The sequence below is a fragment of the Vipera ursinii genome (assembly GCF_947247035.1).
Source record: "Vipera ursinii genome assembly, chromosome: Z".
Lineage (NCBI taxonomy): Eukaryota > Metazoa > Chordata > Lepidosauria > Squamata > Viperidae > Vipera > Vipera ursinii.
Window position 1 is genome coordinate 26,590,022 of NC_139517.1, and position 26,233 is coordinate 26,616,254.

Sequence of the window (26,233 nt, forward strand, 5' to 3'; positions counted from 1 at the left end):
GCGCATCGAAGAGTTGGAGCTGAAGCTCCCCAAGTTGTTCCGCATAGTTTTTGCAGAATGTTGTTTCTGCTGTTAACCTTGGCAGCCATATTCTGAATATGTTTTTTAAAAGACAGGGTCCTGTCTAAGGTGACCCCCAGATATTTTGGAGTTGCCTCATATGGGAGCAATTTGTTATTTAGGTATACATTGAGTTCTCTTTTTGCCAGTTTATTATTAAGGTGGAAACATGATGTGACTGTCTTACTGACTGAACATGATGTGACTGTTCATTGATTTATGATTTTTTGGCCAGTGAATGCCAAAAAAGGGATCATGTTATAATCCCTATGTCTGGCATGGAGTCAAGCCTGATTCTAAATTATTATTTCTTGTTTTTTCTCTAAATTCATTGCACCCTATATTTCTTGTTCTCTTTTTACTTTCCTCCAGGACTCCCCAAAGCTGCTGTCATTTCCCAGAAGAAAGCATTAATGGGGTTGTACCTGCTTCACTTAACCGGTGTCCATGACAAAGATGTTGTTTATACTCCAATCCCACTGTACCACTCAGCTGGACTCGTTGGGCTTCTGGGGACCATAAAAGTGGGTAAGCACAAAAGAGTAGGGAGCCTGCAATACACATAAAGAGATCTTCACTCTCAGAGTATAATCAAGATATCATACAGTTTGGAGAACATCATAGCCTGCCCAGATTTTATCCCAGCAAACTAATAATAGCTCTGCGTGAAGGAGTTAAGAAAAATGGGAGGAGGCAAGCAGAAAGATGTGATGGCTTATACTGTGGTGTCAATTATTTACCAACCTTCATAAAGTAATGATTTACAGGTGGGCCTCAACTTACAATAGTTCATTTAGTGACCATTCAAAGTTATGGCACTGAGAAAATGGACTTATGACCATTTTTCACACGATTGTTGTAGTATCCCTATAGTCATGTGATCAGAATTCAGACACTTGGCAACTGATTCATATTTATAACAGTTGCAGTGTCCTGAAATAATGTGATAATGTTTGGCAAACTCCTTACAAGCAACGTCAAATGCTTACAAGCATTTATGGGAGTACCTTTTGCTGGCGTTAACTTCCCATCGTCCTGTGCGCTCCCACAGAGAGGGCCTCCTCAGGGTGCCGTCGGTCAGGGAATGTCAACTGGTGGCCCCCAGGGGGAGAGCATTCTCTGTGGGCGTGCCTGCCCTCTGGAATCAGCTCCCTGTTGAGCTCCGAATGGCTCCTGACCTTCGCTCTTTCCGCTGCGACCTGAAGACTTGGCTATTTGAACTTGCCGGCCTGGACTGAGGGACTGGGATTTTAGATTTTAAATTTTAAATTTTACATTTTAGAACGTGTTTTATTGTTTAGGGCTATTGGTTTAATTTATTTTAATTTTTGTATATTATGTGTTGTATATAATGTTTTAATTGCCCTGTACACCGCCCCGAGTCCTTCGGGAGAGGGGCGGTATATAAATCCAAATAATAAATAAATAAATAAATAATAAACCTCAATAGGGAAACAAAATTCACTTAATAACCATGTTGCTAAGTTAACAACTGCAGTGATTCACTTAACAACTGTGGCAAGAAAGATCATAAAATGGAACAAAATTTCACCTAGCAGAAATTTTGGGCTCACTTATGGTTGTAAGTCAAGGACTACCTGTACATTTCCAGTATTCTGACACAAAAATAACATAAATATAATCTCAAAATTAGTAAAAATTAGATGTGTCAAAGAACACTTTAAATGGATTTTGCCAGATTCAGAAGGAAACTTCCCTCTCTTGGAGCTGTTTTGTAATGCAAACAAATGTGCTTATAAGGCAGCAAATGGACATGTCAAAGTATGAATTTTAATGCTGGGAGTGTGAGGATCAGCAGGAGGAGGGGGGGAAGAGGGGGAGGAGTTTTTCTTGTTTTAACCATAAGCCACCAGAAAGTATACATGAATTTCACGGACTGATAAATATTTTAACAGTATTCATTTTCTATGATTGTGTCATTTGTTTATTTATATTTATTTATATCCCATCTTTATTATTCTTACAAATAAGCCAAGGCAGAGAATATATCAAACATAGTAATATTTTCCCACAACAACAACTCTGTGAGGTAGGTTGGGCTAAGAGAGAGTGACTGACCCAAAGTCACACCCAGCTGGCTTTCAGGGCTAAGATAGGACCTGAACTCACAATCTCCGTAATGGAAGAACATGAAAATTACATCCCTTTTTGTTTGCTCATTTATTTATTGAAATCTTTCTTGCCAGTTATTCCAAGTAGGTAATTCTAGGGCAGGGTCATAGTATCAGTTTTATGGAACACTTAAAGTGGTAAAGACTACCCAGCTAAACTAAGAAGCAGAAAACAACTAGTAAATCATTGAACAGTGGGTGGATAGATCAGTGGACCAAGGATGGGTGCTCCTGTATAAATTGTAAAAATATATAAACCTAAATGGCCTATTTCTTGCCAACATCCCAACTTATTTGGATATTTGATTGCAGAAGAATGGCATTCACAGGAGCAGGAAAGTTGCAGAGAAGAAGACCTCTTATTTATATATTTATTTATCCTTATTTATATCTTTATTTTGTCCTCTTCAACTGTCCTGGATCCAAATCATTTTAGGCCTTCTTAAGTAACTGGGGGAAGATGCCATTGAAAAGTTGCAGGGTGGAGCATTTCAGCTCAGGATTCTAACCCAGTGATCATACTAACCTCCTGAACTTTCTCTCTCTGTTTTTGTAAGGGGCTACATGTGTTCTGAGAGCTAAGTTCTCTGTTACTCATTACTGGGATGACTGCAGGCGTTACCGTGTCACTGTGATCCAGTATGTAGGAGAACTGATGCGTTACTTGTGTAATGCACCAAAGGTAATTGATAAGATGGACCAATACTTCAGAAAACAATATTATAAAGAATGATAAGGGACTGCCTACCCAATTGCACATAGTAGTGTCTAGGGCGATGCAGATAACAGTCTAAAAAATAACTAGGCCTGTATCATATCATAGAGACCTAGGCCCAGTTTTTCATGAATGCATGACGTGTTTATATATTCCTTTCTCCTATATCCATTCCTTCTCCCTTCATGTAACCCAATTCCCTCCTTTGTTTCCCATTTCATGAAAAATTGATAATTATATTTGCCAAGGAGAAAGTCATAGAACACATATATGTATAAAGTTAAATATTACTAATCTTTCATAGAAAAATAATGCTGTATCTTTATATGGGAATATATAGTTGTAGTACATGTAGACTGATGCTATTGTGCAATGCCACTATTCCTTTGTATATTGCTCATAGCAATCAGGATCTTAGCAGGTTGCAAAACACTGAAAAAGAGCTTTGGGAACTGATCCAGGCACATGGAGGTAAAACAAAGAAAAGTATTCTGAGAAAGGTGCTCAGGAGTTTAAAAACTTTTATGGTTGCTTAGCTTTGTTTTTGTATGACAAATATGATTTGAAACTGGCCACTTCCAAGATTGAATGAATCTTTTATAGATCTGGAGAACCAAGAAAATATTACAGGGAGTTTTCAAAAGCAGAAATATTTGTTGAGAGTTTGGGAGCCACTAGATGAGAACCATTTTTCTGTTGATGAGTGGGAGGGAATGGTCATTCTCACTGTTATGTACTGAGCTTTTGGGGGTTTAATCACGTTTGCTGCTGGACAACTAATGGTTCTCCAGCAACCCAAATAGGATGTCTCCAGTCCTGGCAGCAGTTAACGTAGCGGGAATAATGGGTTCATTCTGATTGGTTGTTCAGAGCATGTGGACTATATATATCAGACATGTCAAACACAAGGCCCGGGGGCCGGATCCGGCCCGCAAAGTGGTTTCATGCGGCCTGCGAAGCCATCCTGGAAACAGTGAGGGAACGGCCCCCACTGCCTTGGCCCTGGCCCAGAGACCCTCCTTCCGCTAGAGACCCTCAGATCTGTCCCACTCCTGCCCAGGCCCCCATAGGCACCCTTGATGCAAACGATGTAGAGCTGGCCATGCCCACCCAGTAGGCCATACACAGTCTAGCCACGCCCACCCAGTAGGCCACACCCACCCTGGCCATACCCACCCGGCCCCTTGAGGGAAACCACAATGCTGATGCGGCCCTCAGTGAAATTGAGTTTGACACCCCTGATATATATTGTGCAATGTTACCCCAAAGCCTCAGTACAGTACAGTCTGAGTTACAATAAAGCTATGATTCTTCTGTACTCATCTGCCTGGCGTCTTTCCTGGCATCTTCAGAACCCACAACACAACAGTGGCAATGAGGGTGGGATCCTGCTTCACCTTAAAGAGCTGAACTCGTGAGGGGTCGGCTTTACGTGCTAGTGGAAAGAGGCATCTTTCCCCCCCTTTCCCTCAGCTGGCTAGCAAACTATGCTAGTGGCCATTTGCTCAGAATTACCCGTCTGAGCTCAAGAAGCAGGATCAGAAACACAGGAATTAGTCAAGATGCCAAAGGTCGGCAAATTAAGGGAGTTTGACATTCGCTACCCAGAAGAATGGCCGTCGTATCTTTCTCAAGTTGAGAATTACTTAAGGGCAAATCAGATCGCTGAAGATGGGCAACACTCCTATGCGTCTGTGGGCCAGCAACATTCAACCTCACAGAAAACCTCTTTGCCCCCACGCCAATCGAAGCAGTATCATTTGCCAACCTCAAACAAAAACTTAACGGACATTTTAAGCCAAAAATGTCAGAAATGGCGTGGAGATTCAAGTTCGATCAGAGGGTACAACGTCCAGGAGAATCAGCATCAGAATACATTGTGGGCCTGCGCCAGGCCACGCATCTTTGCAAATTCTCAAACCTTGAAGAACGCCTGAGGGATCGGCTCGTTTGCGGCCTCAAAGCCCTCCAACAAAGACTATTCGCCAGACCCAATTTAACATTCTCAGAGGCACAAGATGAAATAATGGTTGACGAAGCAGCCAGAGGAGACATGTAAGTAGTGCAAACTGCCAAACCTCTCAGGGTCGAAGAAATCATTCACCACGAGGTCGCTAAATTTGGCAGCGAACCAGCAGTGGAAGAAGAGACGGAGATAGACAAGCTACAGAAACAGCCGGGCACACAAGAATGCAGAAATCAACAAAAAGAAAACATTTACAAGGCAGTTCTTTTTCCTAGATGTATATGGTGCAGTGGCAACCATTCCCGCGCAAACTGCAGATTGCGTATAGCCACGTGCAGGGCCTGTGGTAGGACTGGACACATCGCAGTCATATGCCAGGCTCGCCAGAGAGACAGACAACCCAAGCACCAGTCAGGAGAACCAACAAGGAGAGGTACCGGGGCCCAGGGTGGGTTTTTTCAAAAGCATGAGAAGTATTTGCCGCACAGGGGCTCATCGTCCCCTTAAATCTAAACTTAAGCTCTCCATTGAACTGCAAGGCATTCCATGCAAAATGGAATTGGACTCCAGTTCAGCAATCTCAATCATTTCGCATGAGACATTCAAATATGTCTGTAAATGCAGCTATCACTGGGTTTGCAAGGGGGCGCCATTTTTGCTAAGCTCGATTTAGTGCAGGCGTATCAACAACTGCCAGTAGACTAGGCCACAGCAGTGGCCCAAACAATAGTGACACATAGAAGAGCTTTCAAAGTCAAACGGTTGCAGTTTGGCATAAGCGTAGCACCAGGGATATTCCAAGGGATCATGGAATGCACCCTCAAGGGCATTCAAGGTGTTTGCCCATATTTTGATGATGTTCTCATTGCCGGAGAATCTGCAGAAGTATTAGCAAATAGGGTCAGGGCTGTCTTACAAAGACTTCGCGATGCGGGCCTTAAATTGAAAAAAAAGAAATGTAGTATTGGGGTCTCATCAGCGGAATTTTTGGGGTTCCGTATCAATGCCAGTGGAATCCACCCCACAGAATCAAAGGTAAAGGCCATCAAAATGGCTCCTAGTCCTAAAAACAAAGCTGAATTACAAGCATTTTTGGGGTTACTGAACTTTTATCACCCATTTCTACCTCATAAGGCAGCTATAGCAGAGCCCATCCACAGGTTACTCCATAAGAAAGCTGTATGGCAATGGACTAGTGTACATGAAAAGAGTTTTCAGGACTGTAAGGCCCTCCTATCAGAAAAATCCACAGTCACTCATTACATAGAGTCTAAACTTGTATGTCTTGCTTGTGATGCATCTCCTTATGGGGTGGGGGCAGTTTTAAGCCACATAGAAAAGAATGGGGAACAAGTTCCCATAGCATTCTATTCCAGAACTTTATCCGCTGCTGAACACAATTATGCAGAAATTGATAAAGAAGCCTTAGCCATAGTGGCTGGGGTCAAAAAATTTCATGATTATTTATATGGAAGAAATTTCACTGTATATACTGATCACAAACCCCTTTTGGGATTATTTACAACAGATAAACAAACCCCCCACATATTATCCCCAAGGATGCTCAGGTGGTCTATATTTCTGTTTGCTTATAAATTCAAGTTAATTCACAAACCTGGAAAGGAAATGGGCCATGCAGATGGCCTCAGTAGACTACCACTGCCACTTATAAATCCTGACCCAGCTCCTGCTGCAAGAATATTATCCATACAAGAATTGCCTGATTTCCCCCTCCATGCTTGGGACATTGCTGCTGAAATAGCCACAGATAAAATTCTAAGCAGAGTATTGTCATGGGTATTCACGGGATGGTTACAGAAATGTCCAGGCCCTGAATTCCAAAGTTACTTTGTTAGAAGGCATGAATTGTCTGCACATAAAGGATGTTTGCTTTGGGGAAACAGAGTCATTATTCCCTCAGTATTAAGAGATAGAGTATTACAGTCCTTGCATGCAGGACACCCAGGCATAGTGCGCATGAAAGCATTAGCTAGAAGCTACCTTTGGTGGCCAGGTTTAGATAAGGTGTCGAGGAGCAAGTACATGGGTGCTATATCTGCCAAAGGCCTGAAATGCCCCAAGCACCTGTCCATAGATGAGAGGAGACTCATACTCCCTGGTCTAGGACTCATATTGATGATGCTGGGCCTTTTCAAGGACAGCTCCTCTTGGTAGTAGTGGATAACCAATCAAAATGGCTGGAAGTAATTCCGGTTCCTAATATGACTACTGCTAGGACCATCCAGGTGTTGAGAAAACTCTTTGCTACACATGGCTACCTGATGTCGTGGTTTCAGATAATGGGGCTCAATTTACTGCTGCTGAGTTTCAGGTTTTCCTCAGAGCAAATCTAATCAGACATGACACATCTGCACCTTTCCACCCATCATCAAATGGACAAGCGGAATGAATGGTGAGGACAACCAAGGACGCCCTCCAGTGCATCATCACAAGGGACTCGCATCATAGACTGGCAGGCTTTTTACTCTGCCAACACTCTACACCCTGCAAAAGTAAAAGTCCGGCGGAGCTTTGTTGGGGCAGACGACTCAGCACTAAACTAGACAGACTCCATCCAGACAGAGTGGCATCAGATGCTTCTCAAGCCAAACCCCCAAGGGGGCTACAGACTGGTGATTTGGTCTGGGCCAGAAATTATGGGCTTGGACACTTGTGGGTCCTGGGACAGGTGGTTGACAAAACTGGACTTTTATCTTACACAATAGGGGTGGAGGGATGGAGACTGGTCAGATGGCATGTTGACCAGTTAAGGAAAAGATTTCCAGAACGGTCACTAAGTGAGAACTTTGGCACAAGTCCCTCCCGTAGTTCTCCAGGTGGCACTCAAGATAGCTCTCATCTGTACCACCAGTATTTTCAGCATACAGCAGAATTCAAGTCCGAGGAGGACCAAGACAACTCTGAGGTGCAACATGGGACCCCTGATCAGTCAGATCAGCCAAGCATCAGTGACCGCTGTGCTATCTCGACTCCAAGTCTTTACTCTGGGGTAGGCCAAATTGGAGAGGCCAGGCAGAGCAGTTCTTCGTCCTCAGATTCTACAGCACAGGAGAACATGAATTCACATGGCATGCCGGATAGGTTGGTAGACCACAAAGTGGTTGGAACCCCAAGACGTTCCTCACAGCCACACAAGCCTCCTGCATATCTCACAGACTATGTTGTTTAATAAAGGACAACGTATTGTGTAAAATGCTTACAGTTCTTAGGCATGCCTGCTCATTTAAGATATTTTTTTGATTCTTTTGTTAATCAACACAAGAGTTGTGATGCATTGCATACTGAAAAGGGATTAACAGAGGGCGAGTCTTTTCATCGAGATGTTCTTTAATTTCTTTGTAGCTATCATAAGGTACTGTTAGGTACTGTAACACTACTGGCAGAAAAGCAGAACTGTCATTAGTCTCATTGCATGCAGTTGTGCATAACACGTCCGAGAAGGTCGCATTATGAATCTACTACCTTGAATGGGGTCAAACATTCACTTATATATTGGAAATTGGGAGTGAACTGAATTCTTTAAAACTTGTAAGGGTTATATTATTTGTTCTTAAAAGGGGGAGGGGTGTTATGTACTGAGCTTTTGGGGGTTTAATCACATGTGCTGCTGGAGAACTAACGGTTCTCCAGCAACCCAAACAGGATGTCTCCAGTCCTGGCAGCAGTTAACGTAGCAGGAATAATGGGTTCAATCTGATTGGTTGTTCAGAGCATGTGGACTATATATATATTGTGCAACGTTACCCCAAAGCCTCAGTACAGTACAGTCTAAGTTACAATAAAGCTATGATTCTTCTGTACTCATCTGCCTAGCGTCTTTCCTGCTCTTCAGAACCCACAACACAACACTCACAAGAACAGTAAACATCATTTTCTAGCAAGAACCATTTTGTTACAAATGCTAGAATGTAATTCCTGAGATTTCTGCTAGGCCTTAGTCAACTTTGAGTCCCTGCTACTTACTCAGAGATGCTATTCAGTGGTATTAAGGTATTAACCAGAATTTGGAAAACAAATCTGTTTCATTTATTTACTGGTGACATCGATTTCCATCTGTCTATACTAACAGCATCATAGATATTCAACTGTAGTCTGAAATAATTAACATCCCCTCATAAACTTTAGAGACCAACTGTAAACAATTTTTATGGACTTCCCATCATCTTGTAGGCTGTTCTTCAAGCAACCTCTTCAAAAAGCTGATTCCCTGATTGATCAGTCGGCATGGCATTGCTAACACAGTATTTATTTTGGAGAGCTCTAATTTCTTTGATATCTCACCTTGCAGAGAGACAATGATCGTGACCATAGGGTGCGAGCAGCTGTTGGCAATGGATTGCGAACAGAGATTTGGAACGAGTTCCTGAATCGATTTGGACCCATCAAAATCTACGAAGTTTATGGAGCTACTGAAGGAAATGGTGGATTTGTTAATTATGTAGGAAAAGTTGGAGCAGTGGGAAAGACCAATTTCTTCATTAAGGTAATGCGAAGTTGTCCCAGAGGTGCTTTTTCAGGAGGCAACTGGACTTTTTTGTTTTTCCTTTGAAGATGTTTTGCTTCACATCCAAGAAGCTTCTTCAGCTCTGACTGTATGGTGCAGAATGGAAGGATTCCTATTCCTTGCAGACATCTGGTCATTTGCATTCTTTTAGAAAGTTGTTGATGCCACATGGAGGCTTATCTATGTCATCAGGATCATCTGAGTAGTGCAAATGTATGTGGAGCCTTCTTGGCTGCAGGATACTTTCTGCCTTGTGTCCCTTCACTGTTGAAGACAAGCAAAGGCTGTTGGGGATGAGTTTATGTTGTCTGCATCTCAAACTGAGCTGCAAATGGTTCCTGTAGTCTGCAATGTTTTCTGGAAATCTGTTCATACTCCCACACCATTCAAAGAGTGTTCATCCCAAACTGCATGGCTAAATGTATATGGAGATTCTCAGTCGTCCAGGTCATGGTGGTCCCAAAGCTGCTTTTTCAGGAGGCAACTGGACTTCCTTGTTTTTCTTTGAAGATGAAAATGACCAGCTGTCTGCAAGAAATATAAATCCTTGTATTCCCCACCATCCAGTCATATGGCAAGCGAAATGTCTTTAAAGGAAAAACAAGAAAGTCCAGTTGCCTCCTGAAAAAGCACCTTTGGAACAACCATGACCTGGATGACTGAGTATCTCCATAGACGTAATGTGAATATCTTATGGTCTGTAAATGGATCAAGAAAATGTCTGGGCCACTTCTAGCCACTTGGACCTCTAGCCAATATATACATAGGGTCATAAACCCTTAGAACTATATGAAACATAATTGGAGTATTTTAAGAAAAAGACATACACGTTGAGAACCCTTTGTGCTGGTGATGATGATGATGATGGTGGTGGTGGTGGCCTATCCATCTCAGCTGCTACTCAGTCCGGGTGTAAACGGTCCAGCTTGATGATGAGACACCGTCTGCTGGGCTCTTTCCGGTAGCAATGCATGGTGTAGTGTGTTGGGCGAGTAGGAATTTTGCCAGTCTGTGATGCCAGTCCCCGCTAATGATGCACCGGAGTGCATCTTTGGTCGTCCTTACCATCTGTTCAGCTTTCCCATTTTTCGATGGATGAAAGGGCGCGGAGGTGGCGTGCCTAATCCAATTCACCTTCAAGAACGCCTGGAAATCATTAGCGGTAAACTGAGGCCCGTTATCAGACACAATTACGTCGGGGAGGCTGTGTGTGGCAAAGAGAGCTCTGAGCACCTGGATTGTCCTACCTGAGGTCATGTTGGGAACAGGGACTACCTCCAGCCACTTGGAGTGGCTGTCCACTACTACTAAGAACAGTTGGCCCTGAAATGGCCCTGCATAGTCAATGTGGATGCGGGACCAGGGTGTGTGTGTGGCCTCCCACCTGTGTACTGGTGCGTGTGGCATTTCTGGCCTGGATCTCTGGCATGTGTAACAGGCCTTGACCCATTCCTCAATGTTCTTGTCCAGGCCTGGCCACCAGAGGTAGCTTCTGGCTAGTGCCTTCATCCTAACCACCCGCGGGTGTCCCTCATGTAAGGAGTCCAATACCTTGCCCCGGACTGCGGTGGGAATGATGACCCTGCTTCCCCAGAGGAGGCAACCCCTGTGCGTGGAGAGCTCGTTGTGCCTGGTGAAATAGGCCTGGAACTCAGGCCCCGGGGACTTGTCCTGCCATCCTGTGCAAACCCATGTGTGTACCCTGCTCATGATGTTGTCAGTGGCTGTGTTGCTGGCAATGTCCTTGGCATGGACTGGGCATTCTGGTAGTTCCTGCAGAGCTAGGATCTGTTTTGCTGGTGCCGGGTCTGGTTCAGTGGTGTCAATAGGTAGCCTACTTAGGCCGTCTGCGTGGCCCATCTCCTTCCCTGGCTTGTGCACCAGCTTGCAATTGTAGGCTGCAAGGAAGATGGACCACTGGAGCATTCTGGGGGACAGAATTTGGGGCATCTGCCTGTCCATTGTGAACAGGCCCAGGAGTGGTTTGTGGTCCGTGTAAACAGTGAACTCCCTGCAATACAGATAATTGTGGAATTTTTTGATTCCTGCCACGATCGCCAGGGCTTCCCTGTCAATTTGGGCGTAGTTTCTTTCTGCTCCAGACAGCGTCCTGGAATAGTAGGCTATGGGGATTTGAGCCCCATTAGGCTCGAGGTGACTGAATACTGCGCCCACACCATAAGGGGATGCATCGCATGCGATACATATGGGCTTTGTCTCGATGAAATGGGTTACTGTGGACTTGTCCGACAGTAGTGCTTTTAAAGCCCTGAAGCTTTGGTTGTGGGCGAAAGTCCAGACCCATGCTGCCTGCTTGTCAAGTTACCTGTGAAGTGGCTCTGCAATGGCTGCCTTGTGTGGAAGGAATGCGTGATAGAAGTTCAGCAGGCCCAGGAATGCCTGTAGCTCCGCCTTGTTCTTGGGTGTGGGTGCCAGTTTGATTGCCCTCACCTTGGACTCTGTGGGGTGGATTCCCTTAGCATCTACCCTGAATCCCAAGAATTCTGTGGAGGGAACACCTATGCTGCATTTCTCCTTCTTTAGCTTGAGGCCAACTGTGCGCAGCCTGGACAGTACCTCCCTCAGCCTACCTGCCAGCTCGTCTGCTGATGCTCCTGCAATCAGGATGTCATCAAACTAGGGGCAGACTCCTGGGATGCCCCTAAGTGTTTTCTCCATGACTTCCTGGAAAATGCCAGGAGCTACGCTGATCCCAAACTGCAGCCTGTTCACCCTGAATGCTCCCCTGTGTGTTACTATGGTTTGAATGTCAACTGTTGCCCTGGTAACCATGAGTTGCTGGTATGCCTGCACAAGATCGAACCTTGCAAAAATGGCGCTGCCTTGGAGTGAAGCGAGAACGTGGATGACCGTGGGGACCGGGTAACCGTGCGGGTTTAGGGCGCGGTTCACCGAGCACTTGTAGTCAGCGCAGATCCTTATTTCCCCATTGGATTTGAGGGGGGTGACGATTGGGGTTTCCCACTCCCCCCCATCTACAGGCTCTAAGATTCCCTGGGCCACCAGCTTATCCAGTTCGCACTCGATTTTGTGTTTGAGCGCGAAGGGGACTCGCCGCGGCCGGACCCTGACAGGGGGAACGTTCGAGTTAAGCTTGAACGAGATGGGGAGCCCTGTGTACCTGCCCAGCATTTCGTCGAAGACGTCTGTGAACTCCTTGCAGACGGCCTCGACGGAGTCTCCCTGGATCCAGTGGATCCCGGAGACTGTGATTCCCAGGGCCTCAAACCAGTCTAGGGGGACAGAATTTGGGGCGTCTGCCTGTCTGTTGTGAACAGGCCCAGGAGTGGTTTGTGGTCCGTGTAAACAGTGAACTCCCTGCCAGCCTTGGTGGAGCAGTGGGCTAATGCCTCTTTAAGTAACACCAGCTGCCTGCAATTAGTGCAGGTTCGAGTCCCACCAGGCTCAAGGTTGACTCAGCCTTCCATCCTTCTGAGGTAGGTAAAATGAGGACCCAGATTGTTGGGGGCAATTAAGCTGACTTTGTAATAATGCCAATTGGGGTGTGTGTGAAAGCCCTAATAAGCAGGCATATACATAGAATGAAGGCTACTGCTAAGCTTGTAAGCCGCCCTGAGTCTTCGGAGAAGGGCGGGATATAAATGGAATTAAAATAAATAAATAAATAATAATTGTGGAATTTTTTGATTCCTGCCACGATCGCCAGGGCTTCCCTGCCAATTTGGGCGTAGTTTCTTTCTGCTCCAGACAGCGTCCTGGAATATTAGGCTATGTGGCCTGTTTTCTTGCAGGCCCGACACGTGGCCGACCAGAACTTACAGAGGCTGCGCACGTGGTTCCCACCACACCCTGCGCACTTCTGAGGGTTGGCGGCATTGCTGGGAGGTCTGAGCTTGTCTGGGCATCTGACTCGCTGGTCGGGGGTCGACTTTTGCTGGAGGAGGTCGATGCTCTGGTCGTCCTCGGCTGTGGCGACCTGCCAGTGGACGCTGGCCGCCTGGCTGCCGGTCCGGGTCTCCTGGACTGCTTGGACGGCCCCACAGGCCGCTTCGTGGGCCAGGATGGCATCTTCGGCTTCCTGGAGTGAAACCTCCTCTCTTTCGAACAGGTGCTTTTGCAGCCGCCTCTCTCGTAGGCCGCAGATCAGCCGGTCCCGTAGCCGCTCCTCCAAGTTCGAAAACCTGCAGACGATGGTGGCTTCTCGTAGGGTGGCGAGGAATTCGGCACCGGACTCGTCGGGGTGCTGGTCCCTTTTTTCGAACTGTGACCTCACAGCCACTTTGGAGTGCCGGGGCTGGACGTTGGCGTTGAGCTTGGCCACGAGGTCCCGGTACGCGATGGTGGTTTTTTTTTTTATTGAAAAGTTTTAAAATACAGTTTTCCTTTAAAAAAAACCCCTTCCCCCTCCCTGCTCCCCCCCCTACCTCCCCCCAACCTGTTGATTGCTTCTGGGGCGAACAGGTTCACAGTGATCTCTAGGAGTGCAGGCCCCCCGATGCAGAGCAGGGCTGCCGCCTTCGCGCCGTCCTCTGAGATCTGGTTGAAGCGTATGTACAGTTCGGCGTGAGCCAGGTACCGGGCCCATGTCTCGGGGTGGCGGGTGTCGAATTCGTGGGGTTGTCCGGCCCTTGCCATTGCGGTGTTGGATTTGGGTCTTGAGTCACGGATGCAGTGACCGGTGTGGTCCGGTTGGCTGGCGGTCGCGTTGGGAGGAAGGGGAAGATTTCTCCTTCCTTCAGTGTGCAGTGCATTCCCCAAGTGACTTCAGCTCCTTGTCGGCAGCAATCCCACCTTCGTCGCCACTGCAATGTAGTGGGTCCGACGCAAGGAAGAGACGCCAGCCGGAGTACATGTTCAGCTCTTTATTGGAAGGGGGTAGCGTACTGGGGAATGAGGGTTACCTGGCCTCCTTAAATACCTAGCCAGGTAAGCGGACAGCCAATGGGGTTGGCCCTAGGTTTCCTGCCGAAAACTGGGTTTCCCACCAAAACTGTTCAGGCCAACGCCCCCTGGTGGCTGTTGCTATGCAGGTGCCTGCATACATAACAATTACACCAAAAGGTAAGGGTGGGATGTCTGATGGAAGTGCTTGTCCTCTTGCTTGCGATAAATAATTCGTTTTGTCCAGTCCAAAGGCTGTGATAAAACATCAGTCACAACATACCTGATTCTCTGCCTCATTGCACCACAAGATTTGTTCAGAGGATGAAGGGAGAGACTATAGCTCTATAGGATTTAGCTGGGCTTCTTTATCCAGCATGAATTTCCTTGTTCCCTTTGCTCATTAAATCCATATAGACAAGTGTAAACCTGTCATCAATGCCTATTTTGGAATCATATTTATACTTGTCTGTTCAATTTCAGAAACTACTTAACTATAAACTTGTGCAATATGATGTGGATTCAGATCAGCCTGTGAGAGATGAGAAGGGGTTCTGTATCCCAGTGCCTACAGGTATGTTTTCTAAGACAGACTGAGAAACAGAAAGCTAGACACGTTTAAGAGAGACTAAACTTTGCATTATCAAGAGTTCACTCCATAGAAAGATATTCTGCCTTCAGTGGAATCTTTTCAAACCTGCTCCTCCAAATCGATTGGGCTTTGACTGCCGTAAAGCACAAGAACATCAGGTCTGCGGCAGAATTTTCCAACCTTTTCAGTTTTGCAGACCGGTTGCAAACAGCTCATGGCCCACTGGTGAAGCGCAGCCCTGGTCTATAGCATGTATAAATATGGTACATTATTAAAAGTCAATTCAGACATGCACTCTCCTTAAAAAAACACATTTTAAAATGATTTTAAAACTTTCACTGTTTTGGAGACCATGTGTAAAAAATATCAAGACGGCAGCTGTGATTGTGCAATCAAACCCCAACCCTTCTAATATTCATTGAACAATAGATGTAGTTTTGATCATGTTATTACAGTCAAGCTCTTGCTTCTTTTAGTAACCACCTTGCCCAATGAACACTCTTGAACTGTTTTTACACCAAAGACCCAGAGTGTATGCTGCCATACCATAGATAATATGCTTGGCTTGCATCTTTCTATTGCTTCATGCAAGGATTTTGATTCAAGAATAAGAACGCTAGAAGGTTCTAAGTATTCCTATGTTGAGATGACCTTTCATTGGAGGTTCTAACCATTTTTCTCTGTAGAAAAATGTGGCATGCTTTTTATATATACTAGTGCTAGTGTACTATCTGGAAAATTAAAAAAAATCTTTTCAGCAAAGCATAGTAGAAATGGAAATACAGGATTTTCTTGCTTCTTGTTCAACGTGGAGCAAAAGATAAATCAGTATGTATCAGTACAGTATTTTCATAAATGTAGCACATACTGTATTTGTATTAAGACCATAGATGGCATGGCTGGAAAGAACAAATCAGAAACACAAACTAAAATAAAAAGACGTTATGTACAAAATGGACACAAGACAGGAGTTCTGAACTACAGTTTATAAAAGATAACTTTGTAGGTAGAATGTATATATATCATTAGGATACAAACTTCTATTCACATCATAATGACAACAATAGTAACTGTGGTTACTATTGTTTGAGAGGAAATAAATGGCTGGGGAATTAGACTAGCTCATATTTTAATAATAAAATTTTTTAACTGCACTGGCTACATCAGCAAAAGGTTAATTATACTGTGCTTGCATATAGTGCATATATTAGTCCTTGTAAAAGGCTACTAAGATTCTAAGTTTTTTTTTAATATTTGGGACCTTGCAACTTTTGCTGTTCTCTTTGATAAAGGGAGTATCTGAAATGCTTAAGAGAATAAATGTAGATATATTACACAACAGCTACTTCTGAGGTGTTTTTCTTGTTAATATTTGTTCCTCTTCCTATTCATAAATTACCTCTGTTTTTTAATCCCTTTTGATTATGTTCATAGAGATTATGGGACTCGGAGTGCAACATGTTTGGTAGGCACCTTGTTTGGAAGGCTGCATTAGACCATGTCCTTGCAAATTTGAACTTATCTTTGTGATATATGCATATTATAAATTATTTCAAGTAAGCAATGTTTGAAGCAAAATGTTTGAAGCAAAAGCAAAAACAAAACTACCATATTTTCTTTTTTTCTTAGCAATACTAAGAAGGAATTAGAAAACTGAGGAAGAAATGGAGATTCTCAATCATTCAGGTCATGGTTGTCCCAAGGATGCTTTTTTAGGATGCAACTGGACTTTCTTATTTTTCTTTGAAGATGTTTAACTTCTCATTCAAGAAGCTTCTTCAGCTCTGACTGAAGAAGCTTCCATTCTGCACCATCCAGTCAGAACTGAAGAAGCATCTTGGATGAGAAGCAAAACATCTTCAAAGAAAAACAAGAAAGTCCAGTTTCCTCCTGAAAAAGCACCTTTGGGGGAGTACAACAGAGTTTTCTGGAAAAGGCATGGTAGGCAATTTTAACCAAAATATGCTTACGCTGCACTATTTTGTTACTCGCTTCATCTTGACTGATGGCTAAGGACAGATGTTATCCTTTTGTCCAATAGGTCAAAGACCGTAGGTTTAAAACCACCTAAGCTTCTAAGGGACAGATATTACAAAGAAGTATGAACATGAATATGTGCAGTATGTGTATGTGCATATGCAAGTCTGTATGTATATGTGTGGAGGGGGAGGGGCAGGGAAGGGGAGGTTGTATAATCTGCTTTACCTCCCTAAAATAAATGTCAATTCATTTAATTCGTTCATGTAACCAATATAATCATTGTAAGTGTTCTACTACATCTGTGCATGCTCAACACTCTTGCTTTATCTGGTTGAGGAATGGATGTCTTGAAAAACATGAATGAGGGCTATTTTTCATGATCAATTTAAAATCTTATCCCTCAGTTTTAAGCCCACAGAAAGCTAAATTCAGTAAAGTTTCCTATCTTTATTGAATTACTGATATAATGCTAGCAAATATTGCCATCTTTACTTGCACTATACAAGTATGTTAAAAGCAGGAACTGGTTACATTCTCCTAATATTGTTTCCCTCTCCTCCCACCAAACATCACCAGCCAGCATGTGGATATCACTCTTCTATGATGTGGATTATCTTAGGAGAGGATAGTCTGTGTAGACCAGGGGTTGGCAACCTTAAACACTCAATGAGCCACTTTAACCCATTTCCCAGAGAAAAGAAAACACTGGGAGCTGCAAAACTCTCTTGCGCACACGTGGGACAGGGGGAACTTGATTGAAGATTTAATTAAAAAGAAATAGAGGCTGCTGTGCATGAGTTCTCTCTGTCCCCCCCTCTCTCCCTCCCTCTCTCTCTCCCCCCTCTCCCTCTCTCTGATCTTCTGCTCACCTGGCAAGCTGGCTTCATGCTGTTCTCCGACAAGCTGACACACGTTCTTATCGGGCTGGCTCTCCTGCACTTGGGCTGCCAGTCCTCTTCCCCCACTCAGTGTGAGTTTGTGTGTGTGTGTGAGATAGATAGATAGATAGATAGATAGATAGATAGATAGATAGATAGATAAATAGATAGATAGATAGATGAGAGAGAGAGAGAGAGAGACAGAGACAGAGACAGAGACAGAGAGAAATAGAGAGAGAGCTGCTTTCTGCTCCTTCTTGCTTCCTGCAGAGACAGAGCAAAGGCAGGAGCCCCATTCAATAAGCTTGTCAGCTTGTCAGAGAACAGTGTGAGGCAGAAGATCGGAGAGAGAGAGGAGAGAGAGAGAGAAGGGAAGCGCACATGCCTCTCTCTGTCTCTTTCTCTGCAAATGGCAGAGGAGGACTGGAGTCACAGGAGGCTGAAAGAGCCGTATGCAGCTCCAGAGCTGTGGGGTGCTGACCTGTGGTCTAAACAGACTGTCAAGTTCTGAAAAGAACCTGGTTGAAGCCATCATTGTCATTCTCAGTTGCCACACAGGTTGGGAAGAAAGGGGTGGGGGAAGAAACCAAAAGGATTGCTAGACTAAACACAGAGCAATCCTGTGGGAACCAAGGTCATTCCCCCCAAGTGCTGGAAGGTGGAGAGAAGAAGTGTCACGGAGCCCACCAATTGCCCTCATTCGGTAGTGTGATCAATAATATAGTAGGGGGAGAGAAGAATTATATTTAGTAACATTGAATTCTTGGGGGGAAAGTTTAGAGTTGGTTTCACTTTTTACCATGCTGATATTATGTATCCAATAAACATGTTCTTTTAGGAAATTTCAAGCCTTGGAGTCCTGATTTGTTTAGGTCCATTAGTCGGAACCTTGACCATTCATATCAGCTGATAGTCACACTCCTTTTAGATACATTGGATGATGATGATGTCATGAGGACACAATGCAAAAAGGTTGCTAGCACATACTTATGCTGTAGTGAGGAAAATGCAAGTGAGAAAAAGCTGGGGATGATATCTCCCTTTGTCTTCTGGGAAGTTATTAAGGCCTATGGCAGCTGATCATTGGATGATCAGATAGTTCCTATTTAGAGGTGTTATTGGTTCTTTGTTGTGAGGCAATTTATTGATTCCACTTGCTTCCCTTTTCATGTTCTAGGACAGGGAGGTTTAATGGTAATACAGATAAGTAAGACAGTCCCGTTTGAAGGCTATGCAGGAGATTATCGAAACACAGAGAAGAAAATTCTCCGTAATGTGCTGAAGAAAGGAGACAGTTATTTTAATACTGGAGATCTTTTGATGGAAGACCATGAAGGTTTTATATATTTCCAGGATCGTGTGGGAGATTCTTTCCGGTGAGTCTCATTATTCATTCCATTAGTAAATTGGATCTGCAGTTTTGCCTAACTGAAATAAGATACTGAATGGGACATGATTCATTTGTGCTCACTGTTACTTTATGACTTTTTGTTACAGTTAAGAATTTGAAATTCATTTAACTGAGGACAGTATTGTTCAAAGTGTGGTTTAGTGGTTAAGGTACCAAGTTAGAAGCCGGAAATCTATGAGCTTCTAGTCCCGCCTTAGTCATAAAAGGTAGCTGGGTGATTCTGAGCCAATCACTTTCTCTCAGCCTATTGAGAGAGTTGGTTGATCAATACTTGGTTGATTCCCCCAAAATGTGGATCCTGCACCTGTGGGAAAATGGAGGAGGAGGAGGAGGAAGAGAGGGAGGGGGAGGAGAAGGAATTGTTCAAAGATGCTTGCTAAGCTTTAGAGAACTAATCTTGGATTTTGACTCAGTGAACGTGATTGATGAAATATCCAGTATGAAGCACATCTCTGCTTTGAATAATTTCAAAGCAGAAACAAAAAATCATCCCCAAGAATTCCAAAGAACCAATATGCTACAATACGCTATTTGTATTTACAGTGTGTGAGCCAACTCCAAGAATTCCCCAACTAGCATGCATTATAAAGTTGCTAGGGTGAGAAATACATTATAATACATAGTGAAAGCCAAAGAAAAACTGTCATATAAAGAAACCTACCACCCCCTATATATAGCACCAACTCAATACAGGGCACTGATAATGGTCTCAAGTCTGGCAATAATTATCTGCAAGAAAACAAGCAAGCTCAGAGAGCACTAAACTCCAACATTTCAACCTTGAGCTCCATATATTCTTTTCTAATGGGCAACATATTTTGTTAGATTTGTGTGATGGTGACCTAAACTGTGCTTATATTATAATTAATCAATGGTTTGTTCTGTGAACATGTTTAATAAAATAATTATCACTGTCATTTTCTTTTGACCTTCTGTCAGCCATGGACATTTATTTGCATAAACATTTCCATTGTCTTTCATGGCTGAGCAACCATAGTAAATAACTTCCTCTATTATATGGTTTTCTCTGTATTTTTGCTAGCAGGCTCATCCTCTTGAGTTTATCTTAGTACTTACTGTAAGGTAAGAAATATTTTCCCCTGATCCTAAAGACAGAAAGAGATCTTGTGAGTGAAACCATCTATAGGAATATCAAAATGCTAACTAATACATTATTATCAAAGTGTGTAAGAAATAAAGCTCTCCTGTTTTGGCAGCTGGAAAGGGGAGAACGTGGCCACTACTGAGGTTGAGATGATATTGGCAAGTTTGGATATCATTGAGGAAGTCAATGTGTATGGAGTACCAGTGCCAGGTGAGTTTGAAACACCTATGTACATTTCTTTTTTTTATTGAAAAGTTTTTCAATACATTTTATCTTTAACAAAACAACCCCTCCCCACCCCCTCCCCCCTTCCCAACCCAACCCAACCCTCCCCCCTCCCCTTCCCCCCTCCCCGACTTCCCAGAGCTAAATACAAGGTATAAAAGTACAAAACAATCATAAACTACCATATGCTAACAACAATAAACTATTAGGTCTATCGCACTTTAGCTCTTATAAAATGACTACAAGCAATATAAGTGTCCCATCAATACTTATTCAAATGCTAAATGAAACTTTTTAGTCCCATATTTATTCTGGATGTAATCAATCCATTTTTTCCACTCCATGATGTATCGTTGTTGCGAATGGTCTTTCAAATACGCCGAAATCTTTGCCATTTCCGCCAGGTTAGAAACTTTTAAAGTCCATTCCTCTATAGTCGGCAGTACTTCCATCTTCCAGTATTGCCCTATTAAAAGTCTTGCTGCAGTAATTAAGTTCAACATCAACTTAGTGTCCACAACAGAAGTATCAGTAATAATGCCCAATAAAAACAATTGCGGACAAAACTTTATCCTTTTCTTAAATATCTTCTGCATATTCCACCAGATTTTAATCCAAAATGCTTTGACCTTTTTACAGGTCCACCATATGTGAAAATACATTGCGTCTTCGCCACCACACCTCCAACATTTAGGCTAGTAGTTCGGATACATACTTTCAAGCTTTTTGGGATCTAAATGCCACCTATAAAACATTTTATAAAAATTCTCTCTTAAATTTTGAGCTTGCGTAAATTTTACGTTTCTCACCCAGATCTTTTCCCAAGTATCCATTGTAATAACTTCTTGAATATTCTGAGCCCACTTTATCATGCAATCTTTAACAAGTTCTGTTTCTGAGTCAATTTCTATCAATGCAAGATATATCCGTTTAATATGTGCTGGACCCTGATTTCTAATTTGCTTTACCAGATTTTCATCAGTCATTGAAAAACCAATTTTCTGGTCTTCTTTCCACCTGGCCTGTAGTTGCCCATACTGAAACCAGGTTTGAACAATCTTTTCTTCTCGTAAAAAGTTATACGGCTTCAAACACCATACATTCCTCTCCAAACTTAAGATTTCCTTATATGTAATCACATCATGTTTGAACCCAACATTTATGTTTTCTATTGTGTGTTTCGGTATTGCCCATAAAGGTATCTTATAATTTAACTTATGTCTATACTTTTTCCAAACTCTCAACAAAGCATGTCTTAAAATATGCACCTTAAACACATTATCTACCTTCTTATCATACAATAAATATGCATGCCAACCAAATAACAAATCATGACCTTCAAGATTTAATAATCTCCCTTGTGTTAAGTTAATCCAATCACTTATCGCTGACAATGCAGCAGCTTCATAGTATAGTTTAAAGTTGGGCATTTTAAGACCACCTCTTTCACGCGTATCCTGCATAATCTTAAGTTTAACTTGTGGCCTTTTCCCTGCCCATACTAATTTATTGATACCCTTTTGCCATTCCTCCAAGTTTGAATCCTTTTTAAGAATGGGTATCATTTGAAATAAAAACAAAAATTTTGGCAAAACATTCATTTTCACTGCTGCAATTCTTCCCAGTAATGACAATTGTAACTTTTTCCAACTGTCCAATTCTTTTGAACATAGCTTTTTATAATTATTTTTATATAACTTTGCATTTGAGGGTGACAAATATACCCCCAAGTATTTAACCCTTTTGACAATTTCAAATCCAGTTAACCCTTCTAAAGCAGCCTTTTGTAATACTGTCATGTTTTTAGCCAGTATTTTAGTTTTTTGTATGTTAACCTTGAATCCAGAAACTTTCCCATATTGCATTATTATCTCCATCAGGTCCGCAACAGAATTTTCTGGCTGGGTCACCGTAACAACCAGATCGTCTGCAAACGCCCTCAATCTATAATCCTGATCTCTTATTTGAATTCCCTTAATTTTTTCCGAATTCCGTATTTTAATCAATAGTATCTCCAATGTTAAAACAAATAATAGAGGTGATAACAGACACCCTTGCCTTGTGCCCTTTTCAATATTGCATACTTCAGTCAGACTGTTATTTACTATTATACGGGCTGTTTGCTTTTGATATAATGCCCTAATTGGTTGTAAAAATTTATCCCCAAAATTCATTATATCTAATACTTTCATCAAGAATTGCCAATCCAGTTGATCAAAGGCTTTTTCAGCGTCCAGAAAAATCAGCGCTGCAGGGATCTGGTTGTTCCTTTCCAAAAATTCCAACAAGTCAACTATATGCCTCACATTATTTTTCATTTGTCTACCACTTATAAACCCAGTTTGATCACCATGAATTACCTGTTGCAGTACCCTCATCAATCTGTTAGGTAAAACCTTAGCAAATATCTTGTAGTCCGTATTCAAAAGTGATATTGGTCTATAGTTTCTTGCTTGAGTGACACCCTGATCTTCCTTCGGAATCAAAGAAATGAAAGCAGTTTTCCAAGACTGTAAATTTTTTATAATACACAGCAGTCAAACCATCCATGCCTGGCGCTTTACCCACTTTCAATTGTTTAATTGCTAAAAGAATTTCTTCCTCAGTTATCAGTTGATTCATCTCTTCCTTTTGTTCTTGCGTAAGAACCGGAATATTAGCATTCCTCAAATATGCATCAATATCTGCTTCATTAATCTTATCTCTGGCATATAATTTAGAATAAAAATCAACAAAAGCTTTCTTAATAAGGTTCTGTTGATACACAACCTTACCCTTATGTTCTATTTTATCTATATTAGAAGCCCTTTGCTTCTTCCTTAACATATAAGCTAACCATCTACCTGGTTTATTGGCATTACAAAAAGTATTATGTCTAGCAAACCATAAGTTAGTTGTCACCTGATCAGCCATCAACTTATCAAACTGTTCCCTTAATAAGTTAATAACCTCTTTAATCTTCGTATCTGATGGATTCAAAATTAGGGCCTTTTCTTTTTCCCTAATTTCATTCTCTAATTCTTTCCTCCTAAATTCCAAATTACGTCTGTATTTATTATTCATATATATTAACACACCTCTCATGTAAGCCTTACTAGCATCCCAAACCATATCCATAGAAGTACCCTTATTCATATTAGTTTAAAAAAAACCCTTCATCTGCTTTTTACATTCTTCCACATTTTCCTGATTTCTAAACAGGTTCTCATTTAGATGCCAAGAGCGCCTATCTCTAGTATCCTTATCGATCTCTAACCAGACTGGACTATGGTCAGACATAATTCTTGGACAAATCTTTATCTTCTTAATCCTAGAAAAAAATCATTAGTGATTAATATAAAGTCAATCCTGGAAAAAGATTGATGTTTATCAGAAAAAAAAGTATAATCCTTTTCTTGTAAATTTCTTTTTCTCCAGATGTCTCGCAGCTCCAAATCATCCTTCATCTCAAAAAAGGATTTAGGCAATCTAGCATGACTTGGAGTACTCCTAAAAGAATTACTCTTGTCCATTTGTACATCCAAGACACCATTCCAGTCTCCCATAAAAATAAAAGATTTATAATCCAACTGAGTGATCTTGCTGTGTAATAAACTATAAAAATCTGCTTGTTGTTGATTAGGAGCGTATAGTCCAACCAAAAGCATTTTTTTTGCCTTCTATCAACAAATCTATTATAACATATCTTCCTTGTTTATCTGCTTCTATTAACTCCGCTGTCATAGTATTCTTGACATAAATAACCACTCCATTCTTCTTATTCATTGCAGAAGCAATAAATTGTGTACCCAGTCTAGAATTCAATAAGTACTTTTGGTCCATAACCCTAATATGTGTTTCTTGTAAGCAAATAACATCAGTCTTAAATTGTTTTAAATATTGAAAGATTTTCTTTCTCTTCTGTGGTGAATTTAAGCCATTGACATTCCAAGTTAAAAACTTAGTCGCCATCCTTAGCGACCCGAAGCTTTTGGAGCGCGTCTCCAGTATACCCTTGACGTTCTTGGGCCGTGCCCCTCCCACAGCTTCGCTATAGGTACGCTTTGGAGGTTCCATGACTTTCTGCTGGTCCTGTTCTTGCTCTCGTCTCATTCGTCTCAAAGCAGCACGTGTCATCCTCTAGTCTCTGGCATCTTCCGATGAAACTGTAATTTGATCCACTCCTGTAGCTTTCTCATCTGTCTGCGTTGTTCCTTCAGCACCTTGAGGCTTTCCCTCGCCATTCTTCTTTGTAGATTCCAAAAGTGGTAAGGGGGTTGCTTTTAGGACATTAGTAAAAATCACGTGCCTGTGTCACTGTAATAAGACGATGTCTCGTGCCTTCATACATCACCACTATACCCACTGGTATCTCTCATCTAAACTTGATATCATGTCTCCTGAGCTCTTGTGCTAAAAAAGCAAAGTCCTTTCTTCTCCTTAAAATTCTTGGAGGGATCTCTTTTAAAACCAGGACTTCTTGCTCAGCAACTACAAGCTTAGTATTGTAAGAAGCTTGGATAACTTCATTCCTGATTACTCTCTTTGTAAAATAAACAACCACATCTCTAGGTAATTTCCTTTGTCTTGCAATCCATGAATTAACACGAAAGATTTTATCTATGTCTCCCACAATTTCAGCTGCTGGCCGTCCCAGTACCCCTTCCAAAGCCTCAGAGACTATTTCCTTCAAATCTTCTTTAGGATTCTCTTTTAAGCCCCTGATCCTAATAGCAAACTCCATCTCATGGTACTGGACCAAGGTCAAGTCACTGTCAATTTTATCCACCACGTTTGTAGTCTCTGACATTTTTGCTTCTAATCTGAAATTATTTTGGCTGAGATCTTCCACTCTTTCGTCCAAGCGTTCAATACATATAGCCATGCCTTGAAATGCAAGCAAGATGTCCGCCCTTATTTCTGTTAACTTCTCATCCAGCTTTTCATCCATAACTTCAGCTAACTTTTCTGTCAGCTTCTCATTCAGCTTTTCATCTATAATCTCAGCTATTTGCTGTGAATGCTTTTCCAAGGCATCTTGCAAATCTTTAACTGTCAATGCTGGAGTAGGTGCAGGTGCAGGGGGCAATAAAGCTTGCAACGAAGACTGCTGCACCGGGGAAGCCCCCACGCTCCTGAGAACTTTGGGAGATTTAGCCGCCATTTTCCCCCACTATTACTTGCTACGCACTTTCACTTTCAGAGTCTACAAAGTCCATTGAGCTAAAGAACAAAAGTCCACTTTCACTTTGATCTCCTGTATCGCTCTGCCTGCATCCTTGCACTCCAAAATCCTTTCCTGCTGGCAGGGATGGTTGCTAACACCTTGTTCTGCTCCCAAAAGCACGGAGCAGAAACGCTGCACAGCCCGAAGCAAACCCAGGCTTCGGGGGGGCTCAATCCTTCAGCTGCCCAAACTTTAAGCTCAGGCGGCCCCGGAGAGCTCAACCCCTACCTGGGTACTCACCCCCTCCTCTTCTCCTGAGGAGGGGGCTTCCGAACCGCCGAAACAGCTGATCGGCGCTGTTTTTGGCGGTTCTACAAAGCCGCGGAGCGGACAGCCTAGAAATGGCTGTCTTCGGCGTCGCCTTGCCACCCGGAAGTCCCCTATGTACATTTCTACACACCCTTTTCAATGCACGTTTAGAAATCTTATTTGCAGAAGATGCTTAATCTGGTTACTGGATTTACCCATTTAGGGGGATTGTGCAATATCCCAAATCATAAGTTCACCTTAACCCTAACTTTATTAATTTGTATGCCTCCTCAACCATAGGGTAGGAACCATTTGGATGTCTAGGA

General features: G+C 42.6%; 1 protein-coding gene across 1 annotated transcript in view; it reads left to right on the forward strand.

The window, feature by feature from the left end:
* LOC310649258 (long-chain fatty acid transport protein 2-like) overlaps positions 1-26,233 on the forward strand; it is a gene marked incomplete at its 5' end in the record, with an annotated part of 41,088 nt that overhangs the window by 4,803 nt on the left and 10,052 nt on the right. The window contains 6 exons of the mRNA XM_083377562.1: positions 433-588; positions 2,750-2,874; positions 9,183-9,377; positions 14,745-14,835; positions 18,889-19,087; positions 20,340-20,437. Of these exons, the coding sequence (XP_083233688.1) occupies positions 433-588; positions 2,750-2,874; positions 9,183-9,377; positions 14,745-14,835; positions 18,889-19,087; positions 20,340-20,437 (864 nt within the window). The remainder of the gene's footprint in view (positions 1-432; positions 589-2,749; positions 2,875-9,182; positions 9,378-14,744; positions 14,836-18,888; positions 19,088-20,339; positions 20,438-26,233) is intronic.